Source organism: Acinonyx jubatus, chromosome A2 (genome assembly GCF_027475565.1).
Source record: "Acinonyx jubatus isolate Ajub_Pintada_27869175 chromosome A2, VMU_Ajub_asm_v1.0, whole genome shotgun sequence".
NCBI classification, from domain to species: Eukaryota; Metazoa; Chordata; class Mammalia; order Carnivora; family Felidae; genus Acinonyx; species Acinonyx jubatus.
The window spans coordinates 42,946,425-42,960,422 of NC_069383.1; the positions used below are offsets into that span (position 1 = coordinate 42,946,425).

Below are 13,998 nucleotides of genomic sequence, written 5' to 3' on the forward strand. Positions count from 1 at the left end.
TATGAGATTCCATTTTATCAAGTTGAAAATATGCAAAACTCATGGGAATAAAAACCAGAATAGCAGTTGGTTATGGTGGAGCAGGGGGTGGAGGTGGTGGTGGGAATACTCTGTAAAGGGATTCAAGAACTTTTTTTCTTTTTCCTAGAAGAATGACAGTGTTCATTATCTTGATTGACATGTTTTTTATATGGGTGGATGCATTTGTCAAAGCTCATGGAGCTGTACACTGAGATCTGTGTGTTTTTACTTATGTAATTATGTAAACAACTTACTCTAAATATACAAGTAAATATTTATGCAAAGAAGAACTCTTCTAAAATTCTGGTACTTAGAAAAATATTTTTACAGCTATCACTAATAGCCTTCTGAGAACGGAAGGAATAAGTTGTAAAGAAGGAATAGCACATTTTCTCTCAAGGCAATCTTTTTACAAAATTGGCTGCTTTTGCTTTTCTTCACAACTCTGTTCTATTAAGTATCACATACTCCTTACCTGAAAGCCCTAAGGCTGTGTGACATTTAAGGAAAATAATGAAAAGTGCGAATTGGATTTTCTAGTTTGGGCAAACTGGATTTAGGAGTTATTAGTCTGTCTAAGGCCCTAAGAAATTGAACATAAGACCCATAAGAAACCAGTTTTGGAAGGAGTTCAGTTAATATTGGCAGGAAAAGGTTGAGTTAATGCTCGCAGATATTACAGTTATAAGAATCGGGTGAAAACACAGGTACTCTTCACTTTGCATGGTACTATATTAGGTGAAACTTGAGCATGTCAAAGCTGTGTTCTTGCTTTGCATGGTTCCATGGAGCTCAGCGTCATGTTAACTGATGTGTATTGGAACTGTGTCCTCTAAGAGTTACCATGGCACTACTCAAAGCAAGGACATAGTTCCAATATGCAGATGCTTCAGTTAACAGGATGCATGCAAAGTTGGGTTTAATGGTATTAAAAACAACTATTTGAAGTCTCTAGAAAGTGACACAAAAGCAGGGAGAAACTTGAGAAAAATTTGCTCTTGAAGAACTTCTCTGAATTTGTGACCTTCAAACCTAAATCAAACAACGTTTAGTAATCACAAATAAGAATGTGACTGAACACTCAAATCAAAAGGCAGAGATTAGTAGTAGACTGAATACAAAAGCAAAATCCAACTATGTGCTGCCCGTTAAGACATGCATTTTAAGTACAAATACATGTATAGATTGAAAGAAAAGGGATGGAATTGTTATCACGTAACACATAAAAGCTGTAGTGAATATAAATATCTAGAATATTCTAGAAAAGGCAAAACTATATTGCAGAAAGAAGATCAGTGTTTGCCTGGGCTAAGTTTGGGCGAGAGCACTGACTGCAGAAGGGCTCAAGGGAACTTGTTTCAGTGCTGGGGATTTTCTGTATTACGATTATGGTGGTGCTTACACACCTATACATATTTGCCCATATTTATCAAACTTTACTCATAAAATGGGTACATTTTATTGTATATAAATTGTATACAATATAGCTATTGAAAAATAAAAGTCAATTTGGGGTGCCCGGGTGGCTCAGTCTGTTAAGCATCCAGCTCTTGACTTTGGCTCAGATTATAGTATCACGGTTCATGAGTTCAAGCCCCACATCAGGCTCTGTGCTGACAGCACAGGACCTGCTTGGGATTCTGTCTCTCTCTCTCTTTCTCTCTCTCTCTCTCTCTCTCTCACTCTCTCCCCCCCCCCCACTCATGTGCTCTGTTTTTCTCTCTTTCAAAATAAATAAACTTAACAATTTTTTTTAAAAGTCAATTTCGTCTGACTTCTTCCCTTTACTGACTCTCATGTGGGGTTATTCTCTAGTGGGAAATATTATCCCAAGCAGTTGAATCATAGAGCCACCCCAAATAGGAAAGGGTTGAAGAAAACAAATCTGGCAAAAGAGCTTTCTTTCCTCACCTTGGACTATATGTTTTCATGGTAATCTAAGTTAGATTAAGCTAAAAAATATGAAATTCATCAGGAATCAGATTAGCTCTCCTTTAATTTGTCTCCTACTACTCATGGCCCTTATGCTTGGATGGTGACACCACTTTGAAAATATATCTATTTATATTTCATTTTGAAAATAAATTTTTAAATATGTATTTCTGAATGTATATTGGACCTTTATTGGTAGGCTTAATAATATACTGATTATTTGCTTAAGTGGAACAGGAAAATGCAGCATAATTTCATTTTTATCTCTAAATGTTGAACTGATATTTTTTTTAAATGATGCTTTAAAACCTTTATTAAATAAATTAGTCTCTAACAAACTTGGAGCTACTTTATAATTTACCTATTTCCCCTGTATCTGAATGCATTTTTAATATAGGTATATATGTGCCTTTTTTTTTTTTTTTTTTTTTTTTTAGGCCTGGGTGCAGTATGCTGGAAATTTGGGATGTGGAAGACCCTTCCAATACAGCTAATCCTCCCTTATGTAGCGTCTTGCTCACGGACCCGAGGCCCTACTTCACCACAGTATTTCAAAATAGTATGTACAGAGTATTAAAGGTTAACTGACAACGAGACTACCTATCACACTGTGATGCAAGGAGGTGTGTAGAAAACCATCACTTTGGCTTATTTACATTAAAAGAAAATCACAAGCTTTAATAAGGGATCCTTAAAAAGATGATAAAAATATTTTAGTTATTCTGATTACTAAAAGGTAAATTGTTTCATTGTTTTCCATTGAATGTCAGCCTTATTAAGCTTGTTATTTAAAGGACGAAATCATCTCATTGTGCAGAAACGAATGTCCATCTTAAAGTTTTAAAGAAAAATACATGTAAAAGAACAATGAGATTTAATAAATCAAGGGGAGATGTAAGTCCTTTTGCATCCAACTAGGTGAATTATTTCAGATTTTCTCTGGTACCAGCATGTACCAGCTGAAACTCTTTAAACCACTTAGAATATACTAATGCAGTTTCTGAAAGACACTTCCATAAAATCCTGATTCTGATCACAACTTCTTTACCTCCATGAGGAAATTTGTGTGTAACCACGTGTCTGTTAAGGTTGTTTTTGCTTTTACTAACCCTCAGGAAAGATCTTTATTAGCTTTTAATATTTTTTTTATCATTTCAGTTTAAATATTTTTAATAACAACCTATTTTATAATGTTTTGTATCTCTTGAAATTTATTTACCCAACCAGATAGGTATTTTCTATTGATTAGTTCCCAACCTAAGTTCAACAGGTTATTAATCTATCTTTATAATCCAGTGGTTTTTCTTTTAACATCCAGATAAAATAAAAATTGCTATGGTACATGACCAACTTTTGGGGTTAAACATAATCAGAAAAGAAAATTTAGTTAAATTTGTCATATGAGATTTTAAGATTCTAGATCCCGAATGAAGCAAAGGCATTTTCATCTTGACAGCCCTGTAGCTCATTGGACATAGTCTTTCTTTCCGATTACTATCTTTCCAATCGCCATCTTTTGTAATAACAAATTTCTAAATCCTCATTTATGTTTGGGTTTAGATGAGGGCATTGATGTTTTTATAAATCTTCTCCTCCAATATAAAACCTATGCAACAACAGTGCTTTGGCAGTGGGAAATAGTTATCTTGAAGATGTTGCCAAAGACTGTCTGTGCTTGATAGTAAATATGCCACATCTGTAGTATTTTAGTATCTATCTATCTGCTTTAAGTTAAAGATACTGCTGATAAAGATACTGCTTTATCAGTATTTTCAAGTAACTGGAGCCTAGGTATGAGACAAAAAAGAAAAGGGAGACTTAACACCTAACATTCGTAAAAATTAAAATACGTTTTGGATGATGTTTTCATAGGAAATATTTTTCAAACTTTGGGAGAACTTTTTTAAAAGAAGAGCTGTATTACCTAATAACATATTTTATACAAGTGTACTTACATGTATTTATTATTTTCAACTTGTATAGTTGTCAGATATTTTAACACAGGATGCAGAGCAGCTAAGAAAGTAAAACATTTTACTATTCTAGCATTTTCAAATAAGTTTTCGGTGTGTAGGGCAAAGAAGGAAAAGAGACATAGCACCTGACATTCATAAAATTAAAGTAACACATTTTTGATATTGGCATAAAAATATTTTTAAAGAAGCTGGTAGAATTCAACAACCAAAACAGGGAAGAACAATATTAACTAATTAAATGTTTCATGCAAATATAATGTATTGATATGGATTTGTGTTACTTTCATGTACTATATATTTTTAAGAATTAAAAAAGCCCTTGAAGATCCTCTGTGTGTTTTCTATCTTTTCTCATCCTTTACTAAGCATACATTTTGACCTTGAAATAAATCTGGTATGAAGGTACAAATCATAGGTTCCTAAATTTATTAACCATGTTTACATTGGCAATGATCTTTCTTAGCCATTTAAAAACAATTCTGCATCGTCTCACACAGAAGTCGGGGTATTGTGAAGGAAATAGCGTGGGCTTTGTAACCAGATAGGTCTAATTTTAAACCCTGGCATTTGTTTTTACTGGGTATATCACCTACCGTCCATTCAAAAGGTATTTATTGAGCCCTTACTATATGCCAGGCACTGTGCTAATTAAGCTTGGCCATGTCACATGACTATGAACTTCAGTTTCTTCACCTGTAAGTCGGACTCTGTAAATCAGTTCTGTAAATGAGAGCCCAAACTACCCACTCAGTAGCATCATTATGAGATAATGTAAGATAATGTAGTAAAGTGTTTGGCACTTACAGATGTGCACTCAAAAATGTTCCATTGCTCCTTCTCCCCGTTCACCAAATAACCAGCTTAGCAATATCAAGTTACATGGTTGGTTATTTCATCTCAACATTTCAAAGAGTTCTACCTTTATTTTCTGTCAATAAAGAGGAATACTGGGCTATGCCTTACTTTTGTACAAATAATGCTATTGGCCTCTCACCTGCATATACTGAATCGTTTATATCTTTGAAATGTGAACACTGTGCATGAACACTGTGGGTTGAGTCATGGGTAGATTTTCCCCAATGCAATGAAGTGTTTCCCTTAGTTTCCGATGATCATATTTATGCACATGCATTTGAAACTACGGCTAGAAGTGAGTTTCACACAAGCTACGGCAATCCTCCCCGTCTTCCATGTCTCCATCTTCTGATTACAGCATCAGTGACTGCTGTGTCTTCTACTCTTTTGCCGCTAACAGATGCCGCATCAAAAAGCATGGAGTACTTTTCATGTTAATTTTAATAATAAAAATTGTATTTCACTTGATAGGTGTCTATTATACAAGCAATGCAAACTCAGAATTTTAATTTTGAATAAAGATACTTGAAAGAAGGGGGGAAATACTCAACAAACTCAATTGTGTCATTGTTTTCTTCCAACTTTACTATCAGGGATGCACATTTTGCTTGTTTTCTTCTTTTAACATAATTTAAACACTTTTATGTTTTCTTCTTTATGCAATACATAGGGAAGTATTTTACAGAGACTATTTTCATAGTACTATATAATACCCCGTGTGTGTGTGTGTGTGTGTGTGTGTGTGTGTAGAGACCATGTATATAAATATGTCTCTTAAGCATTGTCAAGCTATTTCCACTCTTGCTACTTCATGTATGTATATATGTAGAACAGCACTACAGTGAATATCCTAGTACCTTAAGATTTTTTAATTTTCAAATTATTTCCGTAGGATAGATTCCATAAAGTTAAGTTTCAGCCAAGAAATGTGGATACTCTTAAAGTCTACAATGCAGTTTGCCTCAAATTACCTTTGCAAAAGGATTATATACACCACCAGAAGTTAGTGTGCTAATTTGTGACACCTGAAATGTTATTCATTATTATTTTAATTCACACTAATTCCCTGGTTTCTGAGGTTGGGTACCTATTCATGTTTGTTAAATGGTTGCATTTCCCTTTGTGTATCACCTCTTTATATTCATCCACATTTATATGTGTCCAGCTCAGCACTGAGATTGTACGGTACTGGTTTTTAGTGAGTTTTTAGTTTTTCACTGTTTAGTAATGTTGATGAAGATGCCATATGAGTTAGTATATTCTTACTACTGTGTAGGCTGGAGACCATGCGTCAACTGTCTAAAATAGTTTATCATTTGTACCATATTCAGTATGTCATATTTAACATTAAATATCAAGTTTTAAAATCTCAGTGCCTCAGCTGTTTAAATAAAGATGCAGTGATCATCATTTCATGGTTCGATACTATAAACTTTTTATGTTTATGTCTGAAATTTCTTTTACATTTAAAAAAATTTAATGTTTATTTTTAAATGTTTATTTATGGTAAAGAATGTTTTATTATTCAGAGCGTGAATGGGGGAGGGGCATAGAGAAAGAGGGAGACACAGAATCTGAAGCAGGCTCCAGGCTCTGGGCTGTCAGCACAGAGCCTGACGCGGAGCTCGAACTCAGGAACTGTCAGATCATGACCTGAGCATAAGTCGGACGCTCAACTGACTGAGCCACCCAGGTGCCCCTATGACCGAAATTTCTTAAACCATTATTGTTAACCTAAACTGGGTTGCTTTTTGTAGGATACAGAAATTAGTAAATTTCCAACAGTTTTTGGCCTCATGTGAATTAGTGGAGTTTTATGTCCAGTAAAAACTCCCTATATTTTTAGTCGTTAAAAAGTATATTCTCTGGAGCTCCTTTCATATTCTTTGATAAATCCTTTGAGTCTCCTCAAAAGAGGTGGGGTAAGAGATAAGGGAGAAAAAAAATCCTTTTGAAAATTCTTCTTAACAATGAGAAACAAAAGGAAAATTTGAAAAGAACAGGTAAGTATATAACTTCATGCATAAAAATAAAATTTATATGGATCAAGAACTTAAATGAAAAAGGCAGAACATTAAAACTTTTAGAAGAATATAGGAAAATACAAATTAAAACCTCATGACAGGGGTGCCTGGGTGACTCAGTCAATTAAGCCTCCGACTTCGGCTCAGGTCATGATCTCACAGCTCTTGAGTTCGAACCTTGCGTTGGGCTCTGTGCTGACAGATCAGAGCCTGGAGCCTGCTTCAGATTCTGGGTCTCCCTCTCTCTCTGCCCCACCCCTGCTTGCACTCTCTGCCTCTCAAAAATGAATAAACGTTAAAACACACACACACGACAAAATGTGCAAGTCTAATAATAATCAGTGAAAACAAGGAGCAACAAAATTGTTGCTCACAAAATTGTAGTAGGGAGGATAAATTGGTACAGCTATCTTGGAAAATAATGTTTTATTACCTAGTAAATTTGAGAGGGTGTAGTCCCTGCAACCAACAATCACCCTAAAGAAATGTTTGTACCAATACGCCAGGGAAAACAATTACAAGAATATATATGGAGGCGTTATTTGTACCTCAGGAGAATAAAGGCTGAAAACAACCCAAAGGGCCACCAGTAGAGCAGATAATGAAGAAGCCCATACAATGGAATATTGTACAGAAGTGAAAATGATCCATTCATGTATCAGCAGGACTCAATTTTAAATATGTTAAAAATAAAAAACTTGAGTTATCAAAGATGGGTGTGTGTATAAATATATAGGCCACTTCACTTTTTTTTAAGTTAAAAGGGGGGGGGGGCTGTGCTAGCATATCAGTGGTTCTTAAACCTCAGATTGTCTTTCAGTGGCCCCAGGGTGCCTCAGCAAGCATCACGAGTTGTTCTGATGACCATAGTCTAGCCAGCCAAACAAAACTTCAGACTGTAGATTTTCTTGAGCTTCCATTTGTGTGATTTCTTTCTTCAAATAGCAGATGACGTGACAGTGCCTTTATTGAACACCACAAACTTGGTAGAATTTTTTATAGAAATTTGATTTTTTTAAAAATGTTTCCTATGAAAGTAATTTACGTGCATTAAGGGAAAGTTGGAAAACCCTGAATAGTATTGACAAAGGAGTATAACTTCTTAAAAATTACCACATCACGGTTCATTGGACTTTGAGGAAAGACATCATTCATAGAAATTGTATTACAATTCATAATAATGAGCAATAATGTGACTTCTTCGTGGTCTTAAAATAGCCTCCACACGACAAGAACTCTGTTTTTGCTACCCAACACAGTATATGTGATGGCCTGTGTCTATTAAACACCCGTGTTCTATAATACACAAGAAAATTACAAATTAAATTTGTTTTTATTTATTTTTAAGGCCAAGATTTTTATTACTCAACTGTAAGTAGTACATTGCTTAGGACTTCAAATTAGGCTCCCTGTTTCTCTTGAATTGTGGTAAATTGCTTCTTCATCTTTTCTGGCGGTTAACTATCAAAATTAGAAAAAATACACAATGTACCTACTTAACATTAATACATCCATTAAGAGATTTTGTTGTTTTTTTTTTCCCAAGAGAGCAAAATTTCTAGCCTGGGTTTCAGTAATATTGAACAGAAGACATTGCTTTTCTTTGAAATGAGGTCTAATCAAGCATTTTTTTTTAAGTTTATTTTTGAGAGAGAGAGCAAGCAGGGGAGGGTCAAAGAGAGAGAATCCCATGCAGGCTCTGCACTGTTAATGCAGAGCCTGATATGGGGTTCGAACTCACAAACCATGAGATCATTGACCTGAGCCGAAATCAAGAATCAGATGCTTAACTGATGGAGACATCCAGGCGCCCTGGTCTAATCAAGTATTAACATTTGATACTTAATACTCTTTGAATGCCTTACAGTTCTCAGATTCCTGTTTTTCTATTGAAAAACTACAGTCTGCTGTGTGGATACAGTGTGCAAGTCTGTCCACATCCCCTTTAAAGGAACTATCTTCAAAGAGCTTAGAAGCTTGTGTGTGATAACCACTCTGTGACCAATGCCCTGGTCGCACGATAGAAGGGACGCCTGAGCAGACCATGTCACTTCACATAAGACTTTTCTAGTACAGGTGCTCCTCGATCTGTATCCTAAAGGGAAGGTAGGAAGTAACCAGCTAAATGGACAGGGGAAGGGGGGAGGCACTTTCCGGGTAGGGGGAGCAGCATGCACAAGAGCCCAGAACCATTGAGGCAGATGACTCAGTCCAGGAATTGTGTTGTGGCTCAATGGCAGCATGTGCTTGTTGAAGTACTTACTAGAAACTGGAGAGACAGGCAAGCAGGTCATGAAAGCAGTGGGGTTTAAAGGAAGATATGCCTCTGGAGCGGGACGACCACACACGCGCCCTTACTCTCCAATCCGATAACTCTGGCCTCCATTTCTTTGTAAGTTGTTCATAAGGCTTTCCTTCCAGAATTGTGAGGATCAAACAAGGTATTCCATGTGGAAGTGCATTATAAAGTAGTCCACATGCGATCCATTTTAATACTTCTAAAGACATGGAGTCAACTCTGAATTGGATGTTAACAAAAGGAAGCTCTGAAAGGTAGTAATAATCCAAAAGAGCAAACAACAAGATCATTTTTATTTGACTTTGAATTATGTTAGAGGGGCTTTTGCAGAAACTGGGTTATTATGCTTGGCTGAGATTAAAATTCATTTGTATCCTTTGAACCCATATAGACAATGGCCTTTATTTGAAAATCTTCATAGAAGGGGGAAAATTCCATAGAAGAGCCACAGCTAACTCATCTATAGATACTGAGCTTATTCAAATGAAGCTGCAAAGCCCCTTCCTGGAATATACTGAATTGAACCAGGCCCAAGGACACAGGAACTAAAGTCTATACAAATTTAGCACCTCAGCCATCGGAAAAAACAAACAAACAAAAACCTGTTCCCGAGGCCTCATCAGGGAGATCTAAGGAATACAAAGGGGATCTTAACAAGGTCCCCTTTTTAGCTGGGACCGTGTGGCTGTCACAAAGGCACACCACCCTTAGGATATTCCTCCAAAGAAGAACGTACTATTCAACTGCAGGAGGACAGTTAACTGATGGCCTCCGGTTACAGCACCTGCAGCCGCAGCTTGTGGCATGGCCATCAAGCAGTGGCCACACTCTTCTGGGCTGTCCCAAGCTAATGACAGCATGGTGGGAACTAGGGCCTGGTTGTTTCTACCCAGTGCTGGACTCCTCGGAACGGCAACCTTTTCTCTGAAGCTCCTCACTGAGTAAGCCAAGACCCGGGCAGGTCTCCCTGGCAGTCCCTTGCCCCTCCTCTCCTGGGTATCAGATGGACCTCACAGCCCGCGGGCTGCCGCACCCAGTCCTACCTCCTCCCACAGCCATGACCCCTTCCGTCAAGCCCCATGCCCTCCTTTCTCCATCTCGGCTTCTATTTGTTGGAGAACCTGAGCTAACCTGGGTAGATTGCTGGCCCCGATCATAGCAAAGCAAGTTGGGACTTTTGTGTCTGTCTGTCGGGTTGTCTGCGTGATTTCTGCCATTCTCTGTGTATGTGGGGGCTTACAAATAGAGAAAACCTGACTGCGGAAAACCTACTTTCACTCCTTCACCCACCCATGCTAGTTTCCCATGAATTTTCTGGACTACTCAGAGATGATGCCACCAAGGAAATTCCTCTCCTTTTAGAACCTTACCGGAGTCCCCAAGGTAATCCCTAGGAGGCTATCCCACAGCAGCTACTGTCAAGAGAGGGGACTGTATGCCTTGAGATGACCATCTTTTCTCACAGTTCTGGACCCTTGTCAAATTTCAGAGTTCCCCAAATGGAGAAAAGTCCTTTGAGAACAGAAGAGGCCAGGCATTTAAACCGTTAATAGTACATTCACACTGTACAATTATATGAAGCATTAAATGCTGAAATTTGGTCATAAAACTAACTAGCCAAGTTCAGCTATTTTAAATGAAGAGTTGGGCTTTGTTAGACTCTTTCCAATATTGTGAAAAGCAAAACTAATCTGAAATACAGACTTGTTTACTCCCCACACTTACCAAAATGGTTTACTGTATTATGAAAACTGGATTAATTTTTTTAATAAATAGGAAGAGCCACTAAAAAAGGAGGGCGCAAAATGTTCATTTTGTATATACTTAGTGCCATCTGCTGGCAGTGACATATTATAACATTTGTCATGAAATAACCTATAAAAATTGTAAAGCCGCTGGTTTGCATTTGTTTTAATAGAAAGTGGGAGAAATCCAAGGACAAACAGAACTCGAAGACACGAACTACACTTTTTTTTTTTTTTTTGGAACAGAATAGGCTCTTCTTTGTTTTACCCACTCTATCTGCACTGTGTCCTCCATTTAGCTCCCTCCCTTCGTGTCTCAGGAGCTTCTCTTGGCTTCGGCCCTGCCTCCCTGTCCAAGATCACTGACACAGCCAACATCACGTTTCAGTCCAGTAATAATGAACCGCTGGAAATCTCCAGCCTCTCTTTGTCCCATCCGGCCTCCCATCCTCCCTTCAATCTATCAACTTCTCACCTGCCCTCCTACTTCCTCGTGAGGCTGATCCTTCTAGTCTCTGCCCAGAAGTCCCCTCCTCTTGGAAACTGGTCCTGCCCAGCTCCTCCGTGGTTTGCTCACGGCACTCCACTTGCCATGTCGTTTGTTTAAAAATTGTCAGTTTGTGGGCACCTGGGTGGCTGAGACTCTTAAGCATCTGACTCTTGAGTTGGGCTCAGGTCATGATCTCATGATGTGGCTCTCTCTGCCCCTCCCCTACTCATACACATGCTCTCTCTCTCTCTCTCAAATAATAAATAAACCTAAAAAATTGTTTGCCTTCAGGAGTCCCTTACTGAGCTCTGCACTACTTAAATACAGGATTTGTGTCTTACTTATTTCTGTGTTCCTGCACAGTACCTGGCACATACTAGATACTCAGTAAATATTGCATGAAGGAATAATATAGAACATGGTTAGGATATAGGGAAAAAAAATAAAGATAGGGTGCTTGGTAATCCCTTTGGGTCATTTTTTTTTCCTGTTTTCTGTCTCTACTACATGGGTAAATCATCCAAAAATGGATCAAGATATTCTTAATTTATTTTCTAGGTATCCAGCACTGGATCTGGGTGTTCTGAGGAACAACTACAAAATAGTAGTATGTAGATTAAGACTGGGTTGGAATCCCTGCACTCTCACTTACTAGCTGGGCAATTCATTTAAATGTTCACACGTTTTCTCATATGCAATATGGAGATATGAAACTGTATCCCTCAAAATGGTCTTTGGAAGTAAAAATTGAGGTAATACCATAAAGCATATAAAATAGAGTAAGCGCCCAGCAGGTCGCTTGCTGTTCTTTTTGTCATTGTTCCTGCTAAAATCAGATCAGCACAGGGCATCCGCTGACTGGGTGGGGTTTCTATTCACCACTCAATACTTTGCTTATTCTTCAGGGACCGTCTGTCCTCTCTGGAGTCTACTTTCAACACTTCACTATGCCAATTTGGGAAGCTTTACTATTGTGTTGTTTCTCTGATGAGGGCTAACTTATATCTTTAATTTTAAGAAGCCATTATGCTAGGGGTGCCTGAGTGGCTCAATCGTTAAGCGTCCGACTTCAGCTCAGGTCATGATCTCGCGGATCGTGGGTTCGAGCCCCACGTCGGACTCTGTGCTGACAGCTTGGAGCCTGGAGCCTGCTTCGGATTCTGTGTCTCCCTCTCTCTCTGCTCCTCCCCCACTCACACTCCGTCTCTGTCTCAAAAATAAATAAAACATTGAAAAAAGAAATTTTTTTTTTGAAAAAAAATCCATTATGCCAGACACAGAAGATGAACACCGTCTAAATAAATGACTATAGCTTCACCGGCAAAATAGCAGGTTGCTATAGTATAGTGGCATTTTAAGTTTTCAAATAACTTTGAATTTACTCAGGTGGTCTTTACCTCCAGGCATAAAATAAGAAACACAACAACACCAGGCCTCCAGAGTTTGCTTCTGACAAATTTCTCACCAGCAAAGGCAAAGCAAATTGAAAAAGATGAATAACAGCTTCTCAATTGGAAACAAATCTAAATACCATCATGGGAGTTGATGTGCTGTGCACAAATTTCACCTAATGTCACAGCCTCGTTGAGTGGAGGATGAGGGAAGGTGGCTGTTTGTGTTTACTCTTGGAAGGACTTTGTTAAATGCTTCTGCAAATTTCTGTTTTCTCGGCAGGGGAATTTGTCTTGAGAGAGTCAGAAACCAAAAAGGTAACCAGAGGCAAAGGTTCATGGCTTGATTCTTTAATAAGTGAGTATGTTGCTCCTTTTCCTACCTCCTATTCCTGATGCCTGAAACAGGGTGAGAAGGGGAGGGACGGTGAAGAGAGAAGATGTAGAGGGAAATAGAAGGAAGTGGCGGCTGACACAGTAATTCTCCGGGTTGCGCCATGTTGGAACCGGTTTCCAGAACGTTTTATTCACACAATTGGGTAGAGGCATGGACATGGACATTTCCAGTAGGAAACTTGGGTTATGAGACCAATCTCTCAGATCATCCACATAGGTTGGAGAGTCAGTCTAACTGGACCCAGATTTTCTACACTCTGTTCCCTGTACTGACCATGCCTTTTACTTACCATAACAGGTGATTTTTCTCTGGGCATTTTTCTACTACGACGACCTGAGAAAAAGAAACTTAAGCTTCAATTTCAGAATATTTTAGCTGATGCCACTTTCTCATCCAAGGTGGTTTATAATTACGGATTCACATACACTCCTATGAAATAACATATTCTATGTGTAATACTTCCATACTTTTAAATCTCCTGACACACATACAGAAGCCCACACTCATACTCAGCATGTCCACAGTATGCCAGAAGCAGGGCCATACAGAAGCAGGAGGTAGAAAGAGGCCCTCCATGAAGAGACTTTTTGTCAACATCACTCCCTCCTGCAGGCAAATTAATATAGGCACCACAGTAAAGGCAAGAAATTTGGTGTTATAACAAGTTTCTCAACTGAGTCTATGGATACGTCAGACATTAGACTATTGTCTAATGAGAGTAGAGTATACAAGGACTTTCTACAAAGTCACCTATTTTGTTTCCCAGATCAGGAAAACAGGCAAGGATGAAACCACTTCCTGTTTTAGGTCTCCACTCTACTGATAATGACTCCCATTGCAGAATTGACAACATTTTGGTGCCTTTATT

General features: G+C 38.1%; 1 protein-coding gene across 1 annotated transcript in view; it reads left to right on the top strand.

Annotated features, from left to right (window-relative positions):
* The window catches only part of DPY19L2 (dpy-19 like 2), a 95,083-nt gene extending 91,401 nt beyond the window's left edge, over nt 1-3,682 (top strand). Inside the window, exon 22 of the mRNA XM_015065059.3 lies at nt 2,391-3,682. Within this exon, the coding sequence (XP_014920545.2) occupies nt 2,391-2,541 (151 nt within the window). The 3' untranslated portion in view covers nt 2,542-3,682. The remainder of the gene's footprint in view (nt 1-2,390) is intronic.
* The last annotated feature ends 10,316 nt before the right edge of the window (nt 3,683-13,998 follow it).